At 37.7% G+C, this 27,644-nt stretch overlaps 1 protein-coding gene across 4 annotated transcripts in view; it reads left to right on the top strand.

Moving 5' to 3' along the window:
- Nucleotides 1-25,825, top strand: part of RHOT1 (ras homolog family member T1) — a 64,481-nt gene extending 38,656 nt beyond the window's left edge. The window contains exons 12-21 of one of the 4 annotated variants that reach the window (XM_052658914.1): nt 866-950; nt 1,538-1,683; nt 2,956-3,056; nt 4,464-4,594; nt 5,237-5,320; nt 6,330-6,449; nt 7,668-7,870; nt 10,713-10,835; nt 23,276-23,419; nt 24,848-25,825. In XM_052658914.1, coding sequence (XP_052514874.1) covers nt 866-950; nt 1,538-1,683; nt 2,956-3,056; nt 4,464-4,594; nt 5,237-5,320; nt 6,330-6,449; nt 7,668-7,870; nt 10,713-10,835; nt 23,276-23,419; nt 24,848-24,965 — 1,255 coding nt within the window. In that variant the 3' untranslated portion in view covers nt 24,966-25,825. Of the gene's footprint in view, nt 1-865; nt 951-1,537; nt 1,684-2,955; nt 3,057-4,463; nt 4,595-5,236; nt 5,321-6,329; nt 6,450-7,667; nt 7,871-10,712; nt 10,836-18,594; nt 18,715-23,275; nt 23,420-24,847 lie in introns of those variants that run through there. The other 3 variants (XM_052658916.1, XM_052658917.1, XM_052658918.1) reach the window with 3 other exon arrangements.
- Nucleotides 25,826-27,644: the final 1,819 nt, after the last annotated feature.

The following is a 27,644-nucleotide window of genomic DNA, read 5'->3' as shown; positions in this document are numbered from 1 at the left end:
ACCAGGTATGGAAGGTCATTCCTGATCTGTTCTGCTCTGACTCACTCTCTGCCTTCACTCTAGAAGTAAATACTAAACTACTTGTAGTCCACAGATCAGATAGTATTTCCCACCCTGGGCTTCTGCCCATGGTATTTCTACTCTTCCTCCTTCTCCCTCCACCCAACTCATGTCTGTTATCCTTCAAGTCTCAGTTCAAGTACAGTGTCTCTCAGCAGTGCTGACACCTTCCCATCCCCAGACCAAGGAGTCTGCTTTCTCAGGAGCTCCCCTGGCATCTGTAGTTCGCCCACGCAGTGGTTGCCTCTTTCCGTTGAGATGGTGAGATTATCTGCTTGTGGTCCACCTCAAGCTTGAATGTGGTTCCTTAGAGGCAGAAAGCCTGTCGTGTTTTCATGTCCCCAGTATCTCAGTGCATTTGATAAATGTTTATTGATTCAAATTTAGGGTGGGTCAGAAATCAAATCAGGGAGAAATAACATCTCTTTGCATCATTTTCAGCTCATTACAATGTTGATACTGTATAAAGCTCATAATTTTGACTTACAATTGGTGTGTAGGAGAAACTGCTAGAAACTGATTAGAGTTTAATCAGTATTGTCTGTACATTTTTTAATACAACCTGCCCTTCAGACAGTTAAGATAATGTATATGTCACCTTGGAAGGAGCACTATTATGGCTCTTCTGAGGATGACCATAGCAGTGCAGTGACTTCCCCTGGGAAAGTCTAAATGGCTGCAGCAAACCCATTCTGTAAGTGCTTTCATCTCACAAAAAGAACTTGTTGCCATTTCATATTCATTTCTCAAATTAAAGTTTAATATTTGATTAATGATTTATTTTACTTTTTTGTTTCATCAACAGGCTAAAAATACCTCCTGATTGCACCACTGAATTAAATCATCATGCATATTTGTTTCTCCAAAGTACTTTTGATAAGCATGATTTGGTAAGCTTTCAGCTGCAGCTCTCTGTGATGTATGATAAAATGTTTTTCTGTGAATAATGTAGCTCTGTTCCCTGAGCTATTGGGTGCTCATGTCATGTGTGCTAAGTCGCTTCAGTCATGTGTGGCTTTTTGCGACCCTGTGGACTCCAGCCCACTAGGCTTCTCTGTCCAAGTGGTTCTCTAGGCAAGAATACTGGAATGGGTTGCCATTTCCTTCTTCAGGGGATTTTCCTGACCCAGGGATCAAACTCACGTCTCTTATGCCTCCTGCATCGGCAAACGTATTCTTTACCACTAGCCCCGCTCATGTCTCATAGCCAAAAATTATTCAAAAGCTCTTAAAACTAGTAAAAATACTTTTTCTTATTTACTTTATTGTTTTCTCAAGATGAAAAAGTCTAGTTTCTGATAGATTCTTGCATAGGTTTCCGTACATACATGCAAGGAGTTTTCTTGATAAAATGTAAAATTTATTTTCATGGGTTAGTTTTTGGAAGCATAGCTTTACAAGATTAGGAGGCTCTTGTGTTTGGGAATTATCCTCTTAGATATCTAAACATTATGTGTACTTCCTTGTGTATCTTCAGGATAGAGACTGTGCTCTGTCACCTGATGAGCTTAAGGATTTGTTTAAAGTTTTCCCTTACATACCTTGGGGGCCAGATGTGAATAACACAGTTTGTACAAATGAAAAAGGCTGGATAACCTACCAGGGATTCCTTTCCCAGTGGACGTGAGTATAGAGCTCATTTCTTTCCTTTAGAGTTACAGCTGCTTTGAAATTGGGGTGCATTACATGCGTTATTTTGTGAATTTGTCAGATGTTATGAAATGCTTCCATCTTAGCTGCCTGTGAGCAGAATTTATTAATATACTGCCACTGCTATCTCTAAGATGAACTATAAATGTTTATAAATTTATCAGGAAGGGATGTGCTTGCTTTTGGATTATGTACAGGGAAACAGTATCAAAATGGAACTAAACATTAATACTTTAAAAACAATTTTATTGGAGTATAGTTGATTTGCAGTGTTGTGTTTTAATACTTTTTTGATAAAGGGAATAGGAATCATCACTGTTATTGCACAATTATTTTATTTTTGGAATATGTATGTGCTAAGTCACTTTAGCCATGTCCAGCTCTTTGTGACCCTATGGGCTGTAGCCTGCCAGGCTCCTCTGTTCATGGGATTCTCCAAGCAAGAATACTGGAGTGGGTTGCCATGCCTTCCTGTAGGGAATCTTCCTGACTTGGATCAAACCTGCGTCTCTTATATCTCCTGCATTGGCAGATGGTTCTTAACCATTAGCACCACCTGGGAAACCCGTATTTTTTGGAATGTGGGGAGAGCGTATTTTACTTGACGTGGAAGACACTTTGAGGGATTGTTGTTTGCTTTGAATGCACTCTTGGGCTTAGTGAGGGTGTCTACAGTCTAGATACAGCAAAGTTGACCTATTGTCTAGGGCGATAGGAAAATCCTCTGCTTGTGCATAATGATTTAATACTTTAACCTTGGTGAGAATAACTTTCTCAACACCAGGCTCTGTTCTTTTTCATCTCCTAAGACAGGCCAACTAATTTCAAGTGCCTTTCAACCTTTCAGTTTTGCACCTTTTGCAAGCCCTTTCAGAATTAAATCCTTAACTAGCCAGTATTTGCAGTACAGGGTGTAACTTGGGAAGCAGATAACATAAAATATCTGTGCTGTAGATTTTACCTAGAGCACTGGGTGCTCTTGGTGCTCACTGCTCATCTGTGTGGCTTTGCTCTTTCCAGGCCGATGGAGTAGGTACAGGAGCCTCCTCCACCCCTTACGTGGTGGTCCCCTTTCTTCTCTGCCCTAAGGATGTCACTGTAGGAAGAGCCATGGTTGGGCATGTGGGGAATTAAAGCAGTCTGACAAAAATCATCTGGGTCTGGTGTTAAAGCTATTTGAGCTGTTGTGATTTTTTAAAATAGATAGTCTTTTAGAAACTTCTCGCGTTTTCAACTTTTTCCTAGGCTCACGACCTATTTAGATGTACAGCGGTGCCTGGAGTATTTGGGTTATCTAGGCTATTCAATATTGACTGAACAAGAATCTCAGGCTTCAGCCATCACAGGTAAGTGTGTAAATCCTCTTTAGTTAGATATTTTTTTCAAGTTTCGAGTTTCATATGTAAAAAGAGTGAAAATAAATGCATCTTCATTAGTCTTCCCGTTTATACTCTTGTTTGCCCACGATTTGATAATCTCTTTTGAATTGAAATGCTTGATTTCTTATTTATCAAGAAAGAAAGAGTAAAGGTTTTACTTCTGGTCTACCCCTGAGGGTAACTTCATGGATGAAAATTAGGGAAGGCTATAGACATTAAAAGTATTTACAGTCCATCTTGTGTTTTAATTTTCTTTAAATAATAAAAACGATGGGTATTAACGCATGATCCTCATATTGAACTGATTGTACATCTCAGTTTTATAACCTTTTACCACATTAATAAATTTTTTACAGATCTTGTAATGTTAAACAGGTATTCTTGCTGAACAATGTACTACACTTAAAATATATATATAGATGTAATATGAAATAATAAATTAGGGAACTGATCATTTCAAGAAGTTTTTATATCCTAATTGGTGGGAAAAAATAGGCACGTATCTTCCAGGAAGCCTTGTTATAAGAAGACAACCTGTGAGAAATTGACAGAGCAAGTACCCTTTAAAATACTTAACCAATTAGACAGTATTTACTTCAGCACCAAAGAATAAGGAATTAGCCAGCATGAGGTTCTTTCACTCAACAAAATATTGTGGACATATTTCTATTATCGATGTGTATTTTATATATCTTTAATATTATATAACGTATCATCGTATGGGTAGTCTATAACTTACTGAACTATTCCATAATTTTGTGTTTTTTAATCATTTTCAGTTTTTTGCTACTATAAATAGTGTCTCTGGTGAGCTTTCTTGTAATCAAATCTTTGGGTGCAGCTTAAGGAGGTCTCTTTCCCTCAAGAAAGATGCCCGTTGCTCTGCTGATACAGGATTGTTTTCAGCATTGCCTCTTTTACAGATTTACCTTGGAAATCTGGAGTGCCTATCACCTTTCTGTTTACAGACCCAAGAGGGTCACGTTTTGAGGTGGCATCTTTCAGTTTATCATTTGTTACGACAGTGATAGAAAAAAAGATGGGATGTAGTGTGTGCTACCTTCATTGTAATTTTCGTTCCTTTTGGGAATATTGTTTTCTTATGTAAAGGTACTACTTATTTTATGATAAAATGAATATGTGATTGCTAGAAATTTACAACTGACTTTCAGAAATGCACCTTTTTCACTAGAGTGGCCCTTCTGTATTATCTTCTGTACTTCATTTTTCATACAGGTTGGCTATCATACAGTTTGTTTATTGATCAAATGCTTCATAAAAATAATAAATAGCAGTATCATATTTTGCAGAAGGTGAAGTAAAGGCTCAGTGAGTGTACGTGGTACATAATTAGCTTTTTATTTTCCTTTTTAGTAACAAGAGATAAAAAGATAGACCTTCAGAAAAAACAAACTCAAAGAAACGTATTCCGATGTAATGTAATTGGGATGAAAAACTGTGGGAAAAGTGGAGTTCTTCAGGCTCTTCTTGGAAGAAACTTAATGGTGAGAGCTCAGAAAGTTAGAACTTTACTCAGTAGATTCTTATAGTCATGTGTTTATATAATTTTTCATAACCATTAACCTTTTTAGATGATATATAGGTATAATAGTAAAGTACAACTAAAATGCAACAGTAATCTCTTTGAACTAGCTTTATCTTTGCTTCATTGGTGTTAGCCATCATTTGATGGTGTCTTTTTTTAACGTTTAGATGGAGATTAAATAAATACACATATGAAAGTATCAGACACAGGGCTTGGCATGAAGTAAATGTAGCACTCTACATTGCTGATATCTGATTGTGACTACTGCCTTGAGTAAAGAGGTTGACATATTTTCAGGTGAAATAGCAGGCCAAATCATAGTGTAATGAGAACTGCCAGCAGGTGGCTCGGTGAATACAGTTTACTTCCTTGTCAGCTACTGCTTTCCCTTTCTGCAGAACAAATGCATCTCTTATTTTAGAGCCTAAGAACTAAGAAACAAAATCAATATGCTCTTTGTACTGATAAATAATATATAGCATAGGGAAGAATGTCCTTTTTTTGGTAACACACCCACACATATACACAAAGTACATGTGCTGATGAAAACTAGTTACTGTGATTTCTTACTGTAAATACTGAGATTTTTGGTTGTTTTCAGAGGCAGAAGAAAATTCGTGATGATCATAAATCGTACTATGCGATTAACACTGTTTATGTCTATGGACAAGAGAAATACTTGTTGGTAAGAAATTTTCTGGCATATAAAGATTATTAATTATTGGGTACATTTTTAAAATGACTCTTTGAGAACATAATTGGATTTAATTTAATGGCTTTTGTGTGACTTTATTTTTCTACCTGACTTAGTCATTAGATTTAATTTTAGTTCTCTTAAATCTGTGTGGTGATTACATGGTTGTAGATACAGGTAAAAATTTATCTATTTGTGCGGTTAATTGTATGTAATACCACCATAAAAAAGTAAAAAAAAAAAAATTCAGTCCACTTGGTCTTTCTTTCATTTATATTTTTAAAAATTACACCCTTTACTATTGACTAGAAATGAGTTTGAAGGCTTTAGTGCAGGTGTGTGGTAGTTTATCTGTGGTCAGTGACAACCTTAGTGTACCATCCTTCGCTTTGTGCTTTTGATTGGTGGGGAGGAAGAGTGGTGTGGCAGAAAGAAACACCACCTGGGAGTCGTGTGTACGTGCCCAGTCATGTCCAACTGTGCCACCCCATGGACTATAGCCCATCAGGCTTCTCTGTCTATGGAATTTCCAGGCAAGAATACTGGTGTGGGTTATCGTTTCCTTCTCCTTCCCGACCCCGGGTGAACCCAGGTCTCCTGCTTAGCAGGCTGATTATTTACCGCTGCGCCACCTGGGCTTCCCATTGGGAATCATCTGAATTCATATTTTGGTTTGAGTTATCTTTGGCAGTTGACCTAATCTCTGTAACCTGTTTGTTATCTTTACTAGGTAGAGAATGCATGTAAAGGGCCTGCCCAGCACACTTTAGTCACTCAGTAAATGTTAGTTTCTATAGGACCTTAGTCACCATTTTTCATCTACAAAAATCAGAAAGCTACTTGTTTATCTCTGTGTCTTACTTCTAATGAGTCTGGAAAATTATGCTTAACTAGTATTTTTAAATTAAGTCAAATTAAGCAAGTAATAAAACTTCATGACTTTAATTTTGCATCAGTGTTATGATACTTATGTTTCTCACTGTCTTTTTCTTTTTCCAAGTTGCATGATATCTCAGAATCGGAATTTTTGACTGAGGCTGAGATCCTTTGTGATGTTGTGTGCCTGGTATATGATGTCAGTAACCCTAAATCCTTTGAATACTGTGCCAGGATTTTTAAGGTTTGTTTCAATTTTGGCCTATAACTGAGTTTAACTTTGTAAGGAGTTTAATGGAATTGTAATGTGCTTTCTAACCAAGGAAATGCAAGAAAATTACCTGTGGAGCTTTTTAAAGATAGATACATCCTATCCCTAAAGGTTCTGGTTTCATTCTGAGGTGGTACAGTCCCAGACATCTGTATTTTTAAAAATACTTTTTTCCACGAGTGATTCTGATGTGCGTCCCTGGTTAGGAACCTCTGCATTAGTGATAGTTCTTAGAAATGCACATGGTTTACATATGGCCAATTATACCAAGAAGATTAATAGAGCAAGGAGATAAACATGAGGCTTCAAAAGTTGTAAGTTACTTTGAGATTGTCAACAAGATTCAGTAAGAGTAAAAAAACTAAATGTACAAAGGAATTTCCTCTAGGATTGTTTTTAATAGCAAAAACCTGGAAATAATCCACATATCTAACAGTAGGAAGGTAGTTTACCAAATTGAGATAAAATAATCCTGTGAAATTTATATAGTCATTAAAAATAATGGTTTTGAATTCTGAAAACATGGAAAATACAGTATTTTCAATAGTAATATCCAGCAAGACTGCCACTATGTAAATATCTGTGTGTGTGTGTGAATGTGTGTGTGTGTGTGTGTGTGTATATATATATATATATATATATATATATATATATATATGCATGTGCTTAAGGACTAGAAAGTGTAGCCTGCCAGGCTCCTTTATCCATGGAATTCTCCAGGCAAGAATACTGGAGTGGGTAGCCATGCCCTTCTCCAGGGAATCTTCCCAGTCTAAGAATCGACCCCAGGTTTCCTGCATTGCAGGCAGATTCTTTACTGTCCTGGGCTACCAGGGAAGCCCTAAGGACTAGAGGTAATATAAAAAAATGAAAATAGTGTGTTTTAGGATAGAAGAAATTAGGTGGATTTCTTTCTATTTCAAAGTATTAGATCTTAAAAAAAAATTTTTTTTTAATTACAGTGAATTTGAAGAATTGTTATAGGTTTGTATCATTATCTGCATTAGAAAAGTGGCCCTGGTCTTATTACGTCAGTGACCTAGACATCTGCCAGTCCTTGCCTCTTCATTTACTTTCTCCCTGAAACTGTTGATGATTGCCTATCTAGAGAAAAATTTCAGTGCCCGTTGAATGAAATTTAGTAATTTTTGAGCTTGTCATCAGATTTTGATTTCACTTTTTATTCTATAGCAACACTTTATGGACAGCAGAATACCTTGCTTAATCGTAGCTGCAAAGTCAGACCTACATGAAGTTAAACAAGAGTATAGTATTTCACCTACTGATTTCTGCAGGAAACACAAAATGCCTCCGCCACAAGCCTTCACTTGCAATACTGCTGATGCACCCAGCAAAGATATCTTTGTTAAATTGACAACGATGGCCATGTACCCGTAAGTACTTGCTCGGCCGTCATTTTCATGTTGCGTGGTTCGTGGTAGCATTGCATGTCATTGTTAGCCATGAGGGTGGACTCTCTGTCACAGAGAAGTTGTTCAGCAACAGAGACTTTGTAATGAGAAGGGACAAGTTTGAGTAAATGCAAGTTTAGTTTGAATACCAGAATAAAATTGTATGAATATAATTATATAAAGTATACATAATCTGACAATATTTGAATATTTTTGAGTAGGCTGTAACTATCTTAATAAGATAGTACAGTAAAACTCAGCCCCTCACTCCGCATTTAAAAAATTAGTCTTACTGCCATAAAGTGGGATTGACATCATGCTAATAAAGCATTTTCATATGAACAAAAATTTCATTTTTATGTTTTTTTTTTCTGCTGATCAATTGACTTTGAGTATGTGAAGGATTCTAAAATCATTTATGAATCTCTGTTTAAATTATGGGTATGTTTGAATTCAGGATATAACATCTTTTGTTAGTGCTGTTAAAAGCAGTTGTAATTGGAATTCCCTCTATAAAAATGTTTTACATTGAGTGTTATGAGCCACAAGTTTTATGTACATTTATTATATATTTATACATGCATATGCACAAGCACATAACTGTGGTCATCTTTGTAGTTTACTAACTGCCTTAAAATTGCATGGCTCTTAATGGCATTCTCCTCAAGTACTGTGTTCGTATAAATTCTGTTCTGTGACAAGGTAGTTTTTCAGGCAGTGCGTTTCTCAGAACTTCATAGTTTATTTCATTTATTATTATGTTATTCTCCAAGTTATTTTTTTCTTATGAAAACTACAGCATAATAGAGTAATACTCAAAAATTGCTAGAAGCTGAGGTTTTTCAAAAAGCGTGTTAATCTGTACAGATTTTTCAAAGCAGAGTTAACTTTATTGCTATTCCATTAACTAATACTTTTAAAAAATGCAGCAAACCCTTGAAGTTCTATTTGTATTGGAAGAGAAGTCATTCCTATTACTATTAGATAAGCAAAACCTTATTTCTGTTTACCTTTGCTTTAAAACTCTCGTGTATGTTATCTACAGAGAGGATCATTACAAAGACAGACTCTACCGAGACATGGGCAGCACTGATAGAATAGAGAATTTGAGAAAAATCTGGGTCTTTCTAAAAACTGCTTTGTAAGTTACTTTTTCTTTATGGCTTCCTTTGTAAGTTACTTTTTCCTTATGGCTTCTGTGGGATTTTGTTGACATTTTCTTGTAGATGACCAGATCTCTTTCACCGTAATTAGTAATTATCCAGAAACGCACTGCTTGGTCAGTCTTACTGCCTAACTGTATACTATGGTGTCTTTTTTTTTTTCACTATGTAAATGCACTATCTTAATCTTGTAAATAATTGCAACTGTGTTTTTAAAATTTTACTGCAATATTTGTGAGTGTGTGTGTGTGTGTGTGCACGTGTGTATATGATAAATGTACATACATGGACACTTGTTTATATGGTTAATCTGAAACTACTTCTCATGAAGCATCTCCCTGTTGCTAAGCATACTTTGCATCCCTCCTTTTTGGTGGGCGGAGCCTGTGTATGTTGAAGAGTCAGATTCAATTATAGAATAACAGATGGATTCCAGTATGACAGCTGGCAGTGACTTAGTACCAGTGCTATGTTCATCATCACAAGTCAAATTTTAAAATGGAGTATCTCTAGCCTATAAGAGCCTTTTGAAAAATTAATTCTTGTTTTTCTTCATGTTGAGAATTAGGCATTATTGGGATGCTGCTAATCTCCACAATCATGCCACCGTGTGCTGTGGTCTCATCAGATTTCACAAGCTAAGCCAAGTCAGTTTGAGCCAGTGCTTTGAGAAGGACTTCTTTAGAGAAGCCTCTGAAAAATGTTCAGGTGTTACAGGAAAGGATATAACCGATTCATCAAGTGGCGCTCTTCTGAGTGGGTTCTGCGCCAGTACCTCTTGAGGGGTGGTGTGATGGCCTTGTCTGTCTGAGTGGCTCTGACCACTGAGCAGTCATTGGAGACCCCCTACTTTGGTCTTTAAAGTGGAGGTGAAATGGCTCCACGTGCCTATACCAACTAGTACAACTCACTCAACCAGAAAGGAGTCAGAAAGCCTCCCTAAATTTTGTATCTAAGATCAATTGGATCCATTATTGATTTTTACACCCTTACCCACAGTTTCATGTTATCATACTTAGCTGCTATGTTAGCAGATACTTAGCTGCTGGTAGCAGATGAAAATTAACCCCATATTTTGGGTTCAAGTAGAAATATATGAAGCACTTTGATTTCCTCGGGGAGCCATGGTGCTTGATGGATTAAAGACGATGTTCATATCTCCTCAGGTTGAATATACATACTCGTCTTTTGACTCTTTTGTGTATTTGTCACTATTCTCCTTCCTGGTTTTCAGGCATGTGTAATCTGAGGGAGGAGGAGGGGGTGGTTATTTCAATGCTAGCCAACTCTGACCTTTCAGTGGATGCTATGGCTTACTCAGTTTTTCTTTTATTGATTTAGATGAGGGTGCCATCTATTGCTGTGCATATTTATTCCACTAAAACCCTTGTACTAATAATTCTATCCCCCCTCCAAAAAAGAAGCAAACGTGTTAGCTGATTTTCCTCAGATTTTCTATAGGGAGGGAGGAGGGAGCTATTGCTGTTGATTATATTTTTTTGTAAACGTGGAATTCTGCACAACTTTAGCATGCCCCGCACTGTCCTTTTCCTTAGTGTTGCTTATGCCTAAGTCTTTTTTTTTTTTAAGTTGGCACTCTCTGACTTGTGCCATATTTGTAAGTAAGAACTCAACTCCTGTCCTTCTGTGTGTTTTCGCAGCCATGCCCGGTTACGCTGTATGTGCACCTGCAACAGGTGTACCTTTTGCATCTGTCAGAGCTTCCTCAACTCAGACTTGCTGCAATCTGTAAAGAACAAAATCTTCACTGCAGTTCTTAACAGGTTCTTAACTTTATTTACTGGGTACCAGGCATTCTGTTAAAATACAAAAGGAGAAAAGTGGATGACTATTTATTACATAGATACTCACTACCAAGACAACAAGCCAACTGATGCCCAACTAACTTCCACTAAAATTCTCACCGTGGTGATAATGTTTAGTTCTGGAATCATCCTCAATGTTTAAAAATTAATAGATATATTTAGGGGACTCTAAAGTAAGATTTTTGCCTTTTTAATTCAGAAAGTTAAAGTATTTTTTAAATTAGAGGATAAAAATGTGTAGGGAGATTGAAAATCTTATGGCTGAGAGTTGCAGAAATAGATTAGGACTTTAGTAAGGAAAAGAGACATTGATCCCAAATGTTATAATGTATTCAGCTTGCATTCAAACAGTGCGACTTATAAAACCATACTAATGTGAACAGTGTCTTGGGTTTGAAAAACTTTTCTGTTGTTTAAATTATTTATAGTTTTTTTTTTTTTAACTTTTTAAAGTACCTTGGATATTTATTTGAAAAGAAGACAATAGCCAGCTTTAAGGATTCAAAGGAATATGGAAAAGGAAAAAGATCTATAGTACTAGTTTTTGAGGTCTTTGTAACGGAACCCAACACATGAAGTTTGCTTAGAACATAATACACTTTTAAAAAAGAGCAACAACAACAGCAAAATAGGTTGTATACAGTCCCTCAAAGCAATAAACTTGGAAGTTAAGTTCTTATTCCGGTCATGCTGCCTTTGTTCAAACTGATTTTACATTTTGTGAGCATTTAAGAGCCTAATTAATGTAATATTAATTTGTATCTAATGTCAAATTTTTATATGTCCATGGATGAATTAGGTTTTTGAAATCATCCTGATGTCATTGGGAGCAGGGCTTAATTAAGACAGATGATCAAGCTAAATAGATTTTGGTTAGAAATGAATCTTATTTGGGTTACTGTTGGACTCCCACTGAGGGCCAGAACTGTACCAAATGAGTAGGCTGGTTTGTGTTCACCAGCAGTGTAGACATGGCTACTAAACAGTGAGGCTGTATTGTATATGAATCAGAAAGGGACTCTGCAGGCATCCTACAAGAGTTTTGGTGATGTTTTTGAGAACTATCAGCTCTGGAATAAGAATGCAGCTGTCTCAGGTGGTTGCTTTGAAGGGATCACCACTCTCATTTGGTGGTGAAGTTCTGCCTCTTGTCTTTTGAATGGCACCTTATAAAAAGTAACACAGATTCTCTCATGATGGCTATCTGAGAAAATACAAGGCTAGTTTAAACTAAACAACATTCAGGAGGTGTGGAGTCAAAAATGGTAGAGTTGGAAGAGATTCTAGGATTCATCTGGCCTAACCTCCCGTTAGACTGACTTCCTGAGAGCCTTCTTGAGAGAGTATTGTTTATCTGCTGATGGCTTTCCTCATTGGAGAAGGTTTTTGTTTTTGCTTTTTTTTTTTTTTTTGACTAAAATGATTGCCCTTTAACTTTCTCTCCTTTAGTTTTAGTTCTGCCCTTTAGAACAACATACGACTATTCTACTCCCTCTTCAACATAGCAATCCTTCAGACATTTGAAGACGGCCATCATGTCTCCCCTAATTTTCTCTTCTCCAGGTAGAACATCCCCATTTCTTTCAGCTGTTTCTTAACTTAGTCGGTTTAGTGACCTCATCATTTCTCGTTTCCCTCATCTGAAAGCCCCTTAGGTGTTCAGAGTACCTCTTAACAAGCGCCCCTGAGAATGGAGAATGGTGCTTCAAGTGTAATCTGACTTTCCGTAACGGTGGGCAGTCATGTTCCACAGTTAGGACAGCACCTGTCTACTGCATGAACTCACTGTGTAGAAGCCCCAACCCACTGTGGATGTGTATTAATCTTGGGGTGAACTGAAATCAGATTGTTTTTCCTGTGAAGTGCTATGAAAGCAGTGTCCCCTCCTCCCTAGTTGTGTCTTTGACATTTTTAGTTGGCCCTCTGACTCTAACTGCAGATACATATATCTCTCTATTAAATGTCATATTCTTTTCAGTCCATTTGTTCTAGCTCAGTCATTTCAGACATTGTTTCTGTCATTTGTCCCATTATATATCTTTCTCAGCATTGTGTTATTTGCAAATTTGGTAGCTATGTTTTTTATCTTTCAAGTTAGTGATAAAAAGTAATGTTGAATACCCAGCGACTAGAGAGTGAGGTTGGTCAAGCCAGCAAACCCTTTAGTGCTCTACTAGAGAACTCTTTTCCCAGTGACACAGATTCAGAATTTTGGGGGAAAGATTATTCTGCCAATTAAAAATATTTTATTATCCAGCCCATGTTTTACCTTGTTATCTTACAGGAAATTTCATGGAGAGCTCTTTTGAAATCATTACAATTTCTACCACATTCCTCTGATCTACCAATGTGTTAATTTTATCGAAATAGAAAGTGACATCTATTTGGTGTCTTATTCTTGATGAACTTACCCTGGCTCCTAATAATTGCTGATCATAAACCATCTGTTTCCTTCTAGAAGCTCTCGATTATACATAATTGCAGGTTGATTTGTTGTCTGCATCTTCAGTGACAGTTTTAGTTTTAGGTTGGTTTAGTCAGCTTCCCAGTGAAAGAGGTTGGGTGTGCATTATTGGATGAGATTGCTCATCATAAGTTGCTCTGTATAGTGATCCTTGAAGAAGAATCAGTACATTTTGTCATGCCTACTTATAAACTAGAAATAATTTAATGGTAATGTCAGCATACATCACTTACATCTGGTAATCAAGAAGGGAAAGATTGAAAAAGATGAGGAGGGGAACCCCTGCACTTTTCAAAGAACTCCTTCCTCTTTCCTAGTAGGTATTTCACTAATTTATTTTCTAGAAGTCCAGTGGAAATTTATGAGTTCCATATTGAAGTTTCTTCGAATTCACGAAAGGATTGTTAGATGAGGTAGGCAAGGGTGGAAGCCAAAAATGGAAATGCCTACAGGGCCTGGATGGATCATGTTAATGAAAGAAGGTGGCCAAGGAGAAGTAAGAGAGGTGGGGACAATGACAGGTCCTGTCTGAAAGAGGCAGCCGTGTCTCAGCTCCAGCTATTGGTCGTTGTCCAAGTGTGATGTTGCCAGGACTTCTGATTCTCTGACATCAGATGTCGGGATTTTTATATGAAAATTCCTGCTGTTTAAATGAAAGCAATGAAATTTTAAAAATTTAAAGTATTAATCAGAACAAAGAAGACATGTTTGCAGGCCACCAGTTTGTAACTTCAGTCTTAAGACATAGCCTAGAGTTGTGAAAATGCAGGCCAAAAATAAATAAAAAAAATAAGTACACCTAAGGAATGAAACGGAGAAGGCAATGGCACCCCACTCCAGTACTCTTGCCTGGAAAATCCCATGGACGGAGGAGCCTGGAAGGCTGCAGTCCATGGGGTCGCTGAGGGTCGGACACGACTGAGCGACTTCCCTTTCACTTTTCACTTTCATGCATTGGAGAAGGAAATGGCAACCCACTCCAGTGTTCTTGCCTGGAGAATCCCAGGGACGGGGGAGCCTAGTAGGCTTCCGTCTGTGGGGTCGCACAGAGTCGGACACGACTGAAGTGACTTAGCAGACTTAGCAGCAGCAAGGAATGAAAATGCCTTTTACAAACACCCCACATAGTTTTACTCCTTTCTCTTTAAAAACTTGAAAAATAATCTCATTGGTGGAGTGAGAATGGAACCACTTTCTATGGAACCACTTTTTTCACCATTGGTTTGCTGAGCCAGGTATATCTTAATATTACATAAATGGAAAAAGAGATTTAGTAATTGAGTAAAAGTCATACAAGAATTTTTTACTCTTCATTCAATAGGGAGGATTTCTTACTCAATAAGTCTCAGGTCTTTGGATTTAGAAATCTTTTGTGCCTAGCATTTGATTGAGATGTGTAAATAAACAATTAAAAATTTTTCCTTTAAGGCAAAAATTTTGTTAAATGTCTGCAAAGAAATTAATATACAAATATTGGTATATGCATGCTGTTCTCAAGTTAGTACATTGTTTTAATGTGCTAATAAAAATGTTCATCACCAAAATAGAAATTACTTCTAGATAATACATGTTTGGGCCCATATTCTCCCCTTATGTCATTCTCCCACCACTTTGATTTATTCATTTAAGTACTTAAGTACCTGCATTAGATAGGATCCTGCTGTGATCTGGGGCAAAATATCATACAAATGTGAAGATCTAGGCATGTATTTAAATACGTTTCTAAATATTATGTTAAAATTTTTTAAACTTTGATTATATTTTCAGTGACCTTAGTGCCTTATGCTAATATTAAACCTGATCTGAGAAGATCTGTGTCAAATTAATTAATTTACACTTAGGCAGTTTCAACAGTTCCAACATTTCTGAAATTGTCCATGTTTCCCCTGTCTTTGACCAGAAAAAATTTTCTTTTTTTTGTTTTTGTTTTTAGCTAATTGACTATGATGACATGTTTCAAGTAGAAAGTAGTAATACAAATTTTTTTTCTTTCAACCCTAATTGAATGAATATTGGTTTAACTACATATCTGACGTGTGACTTTGTTCTTGGGTAATTATGGTCTCAGCCTTTAGATGTGGATAGGTTTATGTTTTTCTTGAGAACAATTTATGAATAGCTGGAATTATTTGAATTTAAATACATTTGGAGGGTGATTCGTATGTGGCCAGATGATTGCATTCTTTAGCAATGCTTTCATTTCAAACCGTGCAAATCACGTCATTGGAGAAAAATACCTTGTGATTATATTTTAGTTATAAATACCTCTTAAATCTAAAGGTGTTAAAATGAACTATGTAGGAGTGGACTGGCTTATTGGTTTGAACTCCCCAGGGTTTTAGTCTATTAAGCATTTATTGTTCTAATTTCAGCACACTTTTGCTTTGGATGATTTTGCTTTAGAGGATGTTGCTCTACTCCAGTGTGCAGTGTACTCTAGTGCACCAGGGTACTCTAGTGCACCAGGGTACTCTAGTGTGCAGTGTACTCTAGTGTACCCGGGTACTGTAGTGCACCAGTGTGTTCTAGCGCACCAATGTACTCTAGTGTGCAGAGTACTCTAGTGCACCAGTGTATTCTAGTGTGCAGTGTACTCTAGTGCACCAGTGTACTCTAGTGTGCAGTGTACTCTAGTGTACCAGGGTACTGTAGTGCATCAGTGTGTTCTAGTGCACCAATGTACTCTAGTGTGCAGAGTACTCTAGTGCACCAGTGTATTCTAGTGTACTACTCTAGTGCACCAGTGTACTCTAGTGTGCAGTGTAGTCTAGTGTACCAGGGTACTGTAGTGCACCAGTGTGTTCTAGTGCACCAGTGTATTCTAGTGTGCAGTGTACTCTAGTGCACCAGTGTACTCTAGTGTGCAGTGTACTCTAGTGCACCAGTGTATTCTAGTGTGCAGTATACTCTAGTGCACCAGTGTACTCTAGTGTGCAGAGTACTCTAGTGCACCAGTGTACTCTAGTGTGCAGTGTAGTCTAGTGTACCAGGGTACTGTAGTGCACCAGTGTGTTCTAGTGCACCAGTGTATTCTAGTGTGCAGTGTACTCTAGTGCACCAGTGTACTCTAGTGTGCAGTGTACTCTAGTGCACCAGTGTACTCTAGTGTGCAGAGTACTCTAGTGCACCAGTGTACTCTAGTGTGCAGTGTACTCTAGTGCACCAGTGTATTCTAGTGTACTACTCTAGTGCACCAGTGTACTCTAGTGTGCAGTGTACTCTAGTGTACCAGGGTACTGTAGTGCATCAGTGTGTTCTAGTGCACCAATGTACTCTAGTGTGCAGAGTACTCTAGTGCACCAGTGTATTCTAGTGTACTACTCTAGTGCACCAGGGTACTCTAGTGTGCAGTGTAGTCTAGTGTACCAGGGTACTGTAGTGCACCAGTGTGTTCTAGTGCACCAGGGTACTCTAGTGTGCAGTGTACTCTAGTGCACCAGTGTACTCTACTGTGCAGTGTACTCTAGTGCACCAGTGTACTCTAGTGTGCAGTGTACTCTAGTGCACCAGTGTATTCTAGTGTGCAGTGTACTCTAGTGCACCAGTGTACTCTAGTGTGCAGAGTACTCTAGTGCACCAGTGTATTCTAGTGTGCAGTGTACTCTAGTGCACCAGTGTACTCTAGTGTGCAGTGTACTCTAGTGTACCAGTGTATTCTAGTGTGCAGTGTACTCTAGTGCACCAGTGTACTCTAGTGTGCAGTGTACTCTAGTGCACCAGTGTACTCTAGTGTGCAGTGTACTCTAGTGCACCAGTGTATTCTAGTGTGCAGTGTACTCTAGTGCACCAGTGTACTCTAGTGTGCAGAGTACTCTAGTGCACCAGTGTATTCTAGTGTGCAGTGTACTCTAGTGCACCAGTGTACTCTAGTGTGCAGTGTACTCTAGTGTACCAGGGTACTGTAGTGCACCAGTGTGTTCTAGTGCACCAATGTACTCTAGTGTGCAGAGTACTCTAGTGCACCAGTGTATTCTAGTGTACTACTCTAGTGCACCAGGGTACTCTAGTGTGCAGTGTACTCTAGTGTACCAGGGTACTGTAGTGCACCAGTGTGTTCTGGTGCACCAGGGTACTCTAGTGTGCAGTGTACTCTAGTGCACCAGTGTACTCTAGTGTGCAGTGTACTCTAGTGTGCAGAGTACTCTAGTGTGCAGTGTACTCTAGTGTACTACTCTAGTATACCAGTGTACTCTAGTGCACCAGTGTACTCTAGTGCACTACTCTAGTGTACCAGGGTACTGTAGTGCACCAGTGTGTTCTAGTGCACCAATGTACTCTAGTGTGCAGAGTACTCTAGTGCACCAGTGTATTCTAGTGTACTACTCTAGTGCACCAGGGTACTCTAGTGTGCAGGGTACTCTAGTGTGCAGGGTACTGTAGTGCACCAGTGTACTCTAGTGTGCAGTGAACTCTAGTGCACCAGGGTACTCTAGTGCACCAGTGTACTGTAGTGCACCAGGGTACTCTAGTGTGCAGGGTACTCTAGTGCACCAGGGTACTCTAGTGTGCAGTGTACTCTAGTGTGCAGGGTACTCTAGTGCACCAGGGTACTCTAGTGCACCAGGGTACTCTAGTATGCAGTGTATTCTAGTGTGCAGTGTACTCTAGTGCACCAGGGTACTCTAGTGCACCAGGGTACTCTAGTGTGCAGGGTACTCTAGTGTGCAGGGTACTCTAGTGCACCAGGGTACTCTAGTGCACCAGGGTACTCTAGTGTGCAGGGTACTCTAGTGTGCAGGGTACTCTAGTGCACCAGTGTACTCTAGTGTGCAGTGAACTCTAGTGCACCAGGGTACTCTAGTGCACCAGTGTACTGTAGTGCACTAGGGTACTCTAGTGTGCAGGGTACTCTAGTGCACCAGGGTACTCTAGTGCACCAGGGTACTCTAGTGTGCAGGGTACTCTAGTGTGCAGGGTACTCTAGTGCACCAGTGTACTCTAGTGTGCAGTGAACTCTAGTGCACCAGGGTACTGTAGTGCACCAGTGTGTTCTAGTGTGCAGCGTGCTCTAGTGTGCAGTGTACTCTAGCCAGCACTTTAATTGCCCCTTCCTTTAGATGTTCACTTTGATTTGTCTGTCTGTGCCACCTAGTCATGTTTTTAACTCCCCTTGATCCTTTTCCCAGCTGCGTTTCAGTGTCTAGTCCTCCCATTTTTCTAACCTGTAGTTTAATCATATTGTTTATTTTACAATTTATCATTTTGGTGTAGTTTTCTTTGATACATATTTTGGTTCTCTTATTTCTTTTACAGATTGTTTGTTCCTATTACTTCCTACGTTTGGTAATAGTATTTTACTTCAGCAACACAGTGTGTAGCTCCGCACTGAATATGATGGACGGTCATACCCATGTATTTTTTTACTCTGCTTTTTAATGTATTTTTAAAATTTGGATACATGAGACATTTATTTTAATCCATTCATTAATGACTTACTTCATTTGCCCTATTACTTTACTAATCACCTAAGTTCCTCCACATCTCTTAAAGTCATGTTACTTAATATAGGAACTCTATTTTTGAAGAAAGGTGTTTTACAGTTGTCACCCCAAAATGAACTGCCTTTCACAGGATTGCCTTGTAAAGAGGATGGTTTCCTAGAAATCTTCATGTTACAGAGATTCCATTGGGAATATAAGAGTCCGTAAGATGCCACGTTACAGTAAAATACTGCATTTTAAGGAAGTGCATCCTCTGTTTTAATTTCATATGAAACGTCTATACTTATATGAAAGGTCCTTACAAGGCTTTTCTTTGAATTTGAATGCATATACATGATCATGCATTTAAAATTGCACCAGAGTTGTGTTATAGATTCTTGCCAAGTAAGCTGCTGCTGCATATAATTTAAAAGTTTTTTGCCATTTGATTAGTATTTTAAAGGACACGACAGAATAGAGTTTGCTTATTCCAACCTTTATCAGTAGTTAACATATAAACGTTATTTATTTCCCATGTATTTACAGTCATCTGTGAATTTTTATTCCTCTAATGCTTGGTGAAGCATTTGACGTTGCACACCTGTGTCCTTTTCCTAAGTTTGTTACTGTTTAGGCATGCTCAGTTAACAGCTTTCTTACGATTTGTGTTGCAGTTCGTCTTCCTTGAACACTATATTTTGATTTCTTAACCTATTTTGAGAAATATTAAAATATTTCATACCTGCTAGGTATGAATTGTTCAATTAGGAGAATTGTCATTATTAAAACTATAATTAACAGTAATGGCATTATTATTAGAGATAAATATAAAAAACTACTTCACCAGGAAGAAACATAAAGCAGGGAGAGGAAGAAAAGCAGGGAGATCCAGAGACTTTTTTTTTTTTAAGTTTAAAAACAAAAGATTTAACTATAGTTTCGATGACCTCAGTATAATTTTCAATTTGGGATATGTAATTACAAATAGGAAAAAGCTATGTATGATATCTGTAAACCCTAGTTAACTTTAGGTTTACATGCATTACAGTTGCATAGACTGTTTCATAGTATTAACTTAAAAATGCTTACCTGAGATACATGTATGAAAAGAATTATAATACTAAGAGACTATTCATTTTTAGTGCCTTTGCACACCTTGTTTGGGAAGGGTGAAGTGGTGAGATAGAAGAATAAAAAATATGAAATTCAAATTTATTTCTGAGAAGTTGTATGGGAGGACTGATAAAAGTGACTGGGTGGAAGCTACTCTTCCAGAGTCTCTTAACTTCACTGCTTTTGAGTATGTTCTATTGAGCTTTTCTTTCCACTGCATAATAGCCTGCAATCTAAGGCTAGATTAGTTGATAGCTGGACCTTTCTGAATTCTCCTCCTGCCTCAAATTCTAATTTTTGCAGACATTTAGGTCTCTGCAGTACAGGCATACCTTATTTTATTGTGCTTTGCTTTATTGTGCTTCGAAGATATTGTGGTTTTTACAAATTGAAGGTTTGTGGTAACTGCATTTTCAGGTGATCGTTAGCATTTTTTTAGCGATATTTATAGTATTTTTAAATTAAGTATGTGTATGGTTGTTTTTTTTAGTAATAATGCTATTGCACACTTAATAGACCACAGTATAGCATAGACATAATTTTTCTATGCACTGGGAAACCAAACAGTTCATCTGACTCACTGTATTGCAATATTCACTTTATTACAGTGTTCTGGAACTGAACTCATAATACCTCTGAGGTATGCCTGTATAGTTTTTATACCTCATATGTAAAGTCTTGTAACACATTATAGAGAACAAAATTAAAAATACCTACTTGGGAATAGCTGGAATAGGTTTAGTTCCGTTGAGCCCTTTATAAAGGATTTGATTATTCTATGATTCTGAACATTGCAATTGATAACATTCCCTTTATTATTGGTTAAATACACTGAACCCCATAAAGATTTTAGTTCATGTTGTTATATTTGCTGTAAATTGCAGTTAATTGGAGCATGTTGTATGCCTTCTTTAAGGCATTCTGTGTAAAGGTGCATAGGAATTTTAGTCCATCGTTACGCACCTTCTGTGACCTTCACACAGTTTTTAATTTACCTCTTTATTGCCTGAATTTTGGAAACATTTCCTTCTTTCTGCCTTATTAAGTAGCAGCCTTAATAATACCTAGGTCCAAACTTGTTGGTTTGCTTCCACTCTTGGATCAAAGAGCGCTTGTTGTCTGATTGACATATGGGCCCAGAGCACTTTTAAGCCAGAAAGCCAGCATTCAGAACACAGGGATTCTCTGCCTAAGAACTCAAAAGCTCTAGCAAGCTTTATATGATTAATTAAGGTTATATTTTACCATTTAGTCATTATTTCTTATATTGTAAAAAGAGATACTGCTGAACCTAAATTATTTTATTCCACATAAAATAGGGAAATGTGTGATTCTGGTATATCAATAGATTGGGAAAAAAAAGAACCTTTTTACACACACACACACACACACATTTTTGACCCTGTAATTTTCATTTTGGGAAGGTATGTTAAGGAAACTGTTTTAAATGTAGTGGAAAATGTTATGTAAAATAGTGTTTATCACTTTAGTTACAGGTATCTGTAAATGGAAATAGCCACCAATAAAAATACAATGCAGCTATTTAAAAGGATGTTTCTATATTCATGGAAAAGACCTTATGTAATATATTTAAAGGATATAAAATATATAAATTATACGCATTGTGTTTGCAGCTATGTAAGAAATACATTTGAAAAAAGCCTAAAAGAAAATACCACAAATTTTAATTATTTGCCTTAGGTGACTCTTAAGTGGTTTTTTCCTTCCTACTTTCATTTTCTCATATAATGTGCTCATATTACTTTTTTTAATAGCCAAAAAAACTTAAGAAAAAACATACAGTAAGACATTATAATTTATTCTAAGATATTTTATATGAGTCATTTGGAAAGAATTGTGGAAGAATTGCTTTTTGCTTGAGTTTAGGCATGAATTAGGAAGCAGCTTTTTGAAACTGTTGCTCTGCTTCTGCTTGAGACCTGAAATGACAAGCATGGCTCAGTTCTTCACACTTAATGGGGTACAATTAAGATTACACTCTTGTCTATTCAGGTGTTGTTAGGCAGGCAGTGCAAATGTGCCATCCATTATAAATGTGTTTTCCTTATAAATAGAGCCTGGTTAATGTAGCTTTTAAATGCATATGGTAAAAGCATAAAATAATTCTCTTAAGTAGCTTTCTGTCTAAAAAGTAGTTTTCCATGTCTAAAAGTATCTGAAACAACTACTGTAACATCAGTGGAGTCATTGAAATGTACTTTATAAGTTAATGGTTCCCTTGAGATTTAAACTAGCTGTATATTGAACATGTATCTATATTGTTTGTCGTCTATAAATATGAAGCGCTGTTTTGCCTATTGAAGGCTATACTATAGCTTAGGGAAAAGTAATAATTACTATCTGGAAATGCAAAAGAAAGCTAAGCAATAAAGTCAGGCAAAATATATTATTTCATGAATGGAACTACTTCTCAGAATACAACAAAAGGAGAGGCTTCCCCCGTGGCTGGTTCAGTGGTTAAGGCTCCCTTGCTTCCACTGCAGGGGTTGCAGGTTCGATCCCTGGTTGGGGAACTAAGACCCCACATGCCATGCAGTGTAGGAAAAAAAGGCCACACAACTACAGCAACAGCAAGGAGAGCTAAGCTGTGTTAACAGATTCCATACTTGAAGAATATTTATAAGAAATTATTTTCACTGATTTTAATGTCACTATAGCTAACATCCTAACCCCGTTTACACTTACTTTATAATTAAGTGTAAAAAAAAAAAAGTGTAAAAATATTTTCTGTTCGTGAAGATGCATGAAAATCACAGAGAGACCAAAGCCGAAGCAGAACTCTGGCGCGCTTTGAGTCCGTGTTCTCACTTTCCGTCCTCTACATCTCTGCTGACTCGGAGTTGTCAACTCCGAAACACTCGTCATAGGACCATGACAGCCAGAGTTTGGGATGTTTTACTCTCTTGTTTTTTTTTTTTTTATAGATATATGTTTGTAGTTTTTAGTGATCAGAAATTAGAAGTATCTCTCAACTTCATGACTAATAGTTGTTAGTCTCATTTTGAGTAAGTACTTCTAGTCACCGAATATTGTCGAGTACTGTTTGTAGTATTAGTTCCCAGGGCTTCTCTTAGTCTTTCAGATATACCAAGAACCAGCCTCTGGGGGATACATAGAGAAGGTATATAACAGCCTTAGGTTTCCCTGCATGGTATGTGAGTGTTTTAAAAGAGTATATATAGATAGATTTTTTTTTTTTCAAAGTTTGGCAATATTCTAGCAGATACATTCATTTTAAATATAGAAATCATGAGATGCATCATATAATAGGATGGCAACTCAGTTTATGTGTGGGATGTTTAATCAAGAGATATTACTTTCAGTCCCCTTCTTTTGTGAGCTGTGCTGTGAACTGCAAACTGTATGCATGTGTATAAAAGGTTAAGAGCCCGGGTAGCTGAGTGGGGTGCCATGCTGTTAGCAGACGACGAAGGCAGTATTACTCACCAGGTGCACGCCGTCAGCTCTGTAGAAGATTCCATCTTCATGGAGTCATCTCACGGTCCACTTTTTCTTGAAGCCAGGTAACATTTCCCACAACCAGTGGGGTTGGCTATGTTGGAGTTTTTCCTATTGGAAAAACTGGAAAAAAAAACTAAAAAACCTAAGTATTTTCTTCCCTAACTCTTTTTTTTCTTTTTAATGAAATATTGCCTGTTGGAAGAACTAACTTGCAAGGTAGCATGAATCTGTGTTATCACTTTGCTTTGTAACATGATGATTATGTAAGGAGTGACTTTTCTTAAATAGGAACTGGGGAGGATAAGGAGTTGGAGTGCTGTGTGTTGTTTCTCTGTGGTGGTAAGGCATGGAGCACTCTGCTTGTACGACAGCCTTGCTTCTTAGGGACGTACAGATTGCATTGTGTGATAACTAATCTGATTGTTCACTTTTGACTGTTACTGAGGCAGAGTAGTTTTGTACAGTTTATATATTCTTGGCTCTTAACTCTTTTGCTTGTGTCAGTGTCTTGGCCTTTTAATGATGTCTGACTCTTGCTTCAAATCTGTTTATTAGTTCAGTTGTAAAATAACCTAGGCAGTTTCTCTAAACTCTTAATCCTGTAAGTTTTCTATATCACCTCAATTATGTTCACTTAACTAAACCTTCAGTGACACTTGAATAAAATGTTCCAACTTTTTCTTTGAAGCTTAATCTTCTCTATGGTAAGCTGTCATACTTGAGACCCTTGAGGGTGCTTAGCAGTGTTATTAACTGAGCATGCTCACAAACTCAGTTTGTGGTACAGGCTGTCCTTGTTCTTGTCATGCATAATATGGCTTCCTTTGTGTCATTTACCTTTCAGTCCATCATGTTACATTATGTCCTTTGGTTGGTACCATTGTCACTGCCTGTCTGACTAATACCAGAGTTTGGTTTGTTTGTTTCTTCTTCTTTGTTTAATCAGCAGTAACCAAATTAATGCAAACTGCTAAATCTTCCCCCTTCCTTTTTGGGATTTTTTTTTTTTTTTTTTTGGTAAATTTTTATGGGACTCAGTGTTACTAAAGTTGATTTTAAGCGTTGCTGTTAGAAAAGTATTGTCACTTGTCACTTAACTGCTTACAAGATAGCTTTTGGTTCCTGGGGACAGGAGATTCCATGAAATTGACTCTCAAAATTGTGTGGTTTCAGCCTTAACCTCTCATTTTGAAGGACCATGCTGGTATTAAAAAGTGGCAGGTTGATTTGTCCAAGTTCTCCATTTCTCTTGTGAAGAAAATTTTAACATTTTAGATGTTGTTTACTCCCAAATGTCTGCAGTATGTCTTAAGACAGTGACATTCTAAGCAGTGTACATATGGCCTTATTGACAAATGCTTTTGGTGACCATTACTGTATGCAATTAGTCTGACAAGTGTGCTAATACTTCCCTAAAAATAGACTGTCCACATAACTGTTTTTTTCATACTAATCATGTTTTAAACATTAATTATATTTTTTGACTACAGGCACGTGACACAAGCTGACCTCAAGAGCTCCACGTTTTGGCTTCGAGCAAGTTTTGGTGCTACTGTTTTTGCAGTTTTGGGCTTTGCCATGTACAAAGCATTACTGAAACAGCGATGATTAAAAAAAAAAAATACTGGCCCTACCAAAAACAAATACTTTTATGTACATTCTGAATGCTTTAAATTCCGCTAGAAATATTGAGATATTTATACATTGCAGAGTTACTTTATTAATATTTGTAATTCATGCATAAGAGTATTTTAATGATAGTTATAACTGCAGTATTGGCTAGCATATGAAAGAAACCACTTAACAGCCAAACTAAAACGGCTAACTTTCAGAGGCCAAAAGGGAATGTTTTGTAAATAATGTACATATTCAGGCAAGATACGGTCTCCCAGACTGAGTTCCAGAAGCGATGTTTCTGGACGTTACGACATGGTATTGTTAGTGCTCAGCTGGCTCACTCTCCTAGATTTAAGTCAGCTCTGGGATTGTATTTTACTCATCAATCACTTATTTATTTCACATTTACTCAGAATGATCTTTGGGTACTTTGAGTACACAAGGCACAATTTGCCATTTTCTCTCTGTTTTTAAAAAACATGAATTTCTTTCGGTCCCGTCCCTTATGGTAGGCCAGCCTTGAAGTCATCATGCAGTCTAAAAATTGTGTGGTTGAACGTGAGGCTCTCCTCTAAGGAAGGAGGAAGCTAAAGGCACTTAGCAGAGGTGTCACTCGTGTGATTATGTTGCTTCCTTTGTCAGTACGTTGAATTTTATAGCCCTTTCAATCAAAAGAGAAAACAGATTTGTATATTATCAATGTTTTTAGTTTAAATAAACGGTCACCGTTACTACTACTGAGTTTCCTCCCAAAGTGTAAATTGTTCTATAATGGCTGTGTCTATTATAGTATATTACAGTAGCTGCATGTGTCATGAATTGTTCTATATCTGGCTAGGATAACCTAGAAGCAGCACTTTTTTAAATGGTAAAATAAATCTGATGAATGTAAACTCTCATGATAAACCTATTTTTTCCATCATTGACCTTTTCAAGTATTTAAATAAATAACTGCTGTGTACTGTGCTCTTGAGTTTTTTGTCTCATGAAAGTAAGTATTTCTGGGAATTTCCCCGGTGGTCCAGTGGTTCAGACTCAGCCCTTTCACTGCTGTGGCCCGGGGTTCAATTCCTGATCAGGGAAATAAGATCCCGCAAGCCATACAGTGTGGCCAAAACAGGGGTGGGGTGGGGGGGAGTAATTATTTCTGTACAGATGAAATGAAATTCCTCTGGTTTCTGTCTGTCTTATCTTGCAAATTATTTTTTATACAGAAAGATAATACTTATTGGGAAAGAAGACTTATTAGCTGGAAATCTATTTTAAAGTTGTGGGGAAATCTATTAGGAAAGGGCAGTTGTTTTTCCCTACACATACCTAACTGATATAGTTTTACTACTATGATTTACATGTTTATTTTCTCCTTTAACATGGCTTTTTTTTCCCCCTTTGCCATTCTGAGGAGTGTTTTCTCCGAAGATCACATTCCTTGAGCAGCTAGTAACAATATAATTTACTAGCTATGAGCTTGTAAACTATTATGTGCCATGCTCATCTGCACACTTCTGCATCTCCCTCCCTCACATTTTCATTCTGAATCTGAGGAAAAGGAGAATTGAGCGAAGAAAAGTCTGGTGACACCTCATTTTCATTATTTCCTGAGAATTCCTCATTTACCAAATAAATTTCAGTTATACAGCTTCCAGTTCAGTTAATTCTTTCCTCCCAAGTTCTTCCTTGTTCCAACTAAAATGTTATTTTACATGAATATGCTTTGTAGATTGTTGTGTTTGTGAGAAACAGAGGAGAGAAGGTAGTTTGGCAGAAAGGTGAAAAGCAGTGTGTTAACATGTTGCGATTTTTCTCTCTCAATCTTTTTGTTTGAAGTGTCTAATTGTCAGGAAGGCAGACTGGCAGCTGCCCTGTTTCTTTCCCTGCTCTTGACAGCAGCCTCCCTCTCCTCTCAGTCCAGGCGGGAATGGGTTTGCAGAGGAAACACTGCCTTCACCTCTTTAACTTCCAGGCTCATGCAGGTCTTTTTCCTTCTTTCATATCCATGTTAGGGACTAGTTAATGTAGGAAAATGTGTGAATGAATACAGCAAAAGGCTTCTGGCTTTTACAGTATACTCAGATGATCGCTATAGGAATTTGAGGGTTGAAAGGAAACCTTCCACTTTGTGCCAATGGCATTCTCTTTTAAAAGAACAGTTCTGAAACTGTTTGCTACAGCGTTTTAATGAATTTTTGAGGCGGTCCTGTGAAGGAGCGTCACTTTGTAGGTTTGTAGTCCCTTGTCGTGATGTAGTCACTTAGCCTTAATGAGCACATCCCATGCTGTTGCTTCTTGCCATCCATCTGTTCCTTCTCTTTCACATTTGACCAAAACAATGGGCCATGTCCCACACTGCCGGAGCTCCCAGTGCTGGTGGGAGTGGGCCCTGACGTCAGGAGTTTGGGGAGCATGTCACCATTCTGAAGTGGTCTGTGAAAGAAGAGATAGGAATGCTGTAGGCATCTGTGCAGATCAGCCCATCACCTGTAGGGGAAGGCAACACAGAGGAGGCGTCCTGCTGAGCCGGTCCTGAATGAGCAGAGGAGGCAACTGGATAGTGACTAGCAGAGGAGAAACAGAGGTAAGTGCTGAAACGATACAGCGTGGAAACCTTTCCTAAACAGACCCTCAGAATGCAACTGGTGTTAGCTTTGATGCCTCTTCTGTCTGAACTGT

This window comes from Budorcas taxicolor, chromosome 19 (genome assembly GCF_023091745.1).
Source record: "Budorcas taxicolor isolate Tak-1 chromosome 19, Takin1.1, whole genome shotgun sequence".
In the NCBI taxonomy this organism is placed as follows: Eukaryota; Metazoa; Chordata; class Mammalia; order Artiodactyla; family Bovidae; genus Budorcas; species Budorcas taxicolor.
This window is presented reverse-complemented; position numbering and strand designations above follow the sequence as displayed.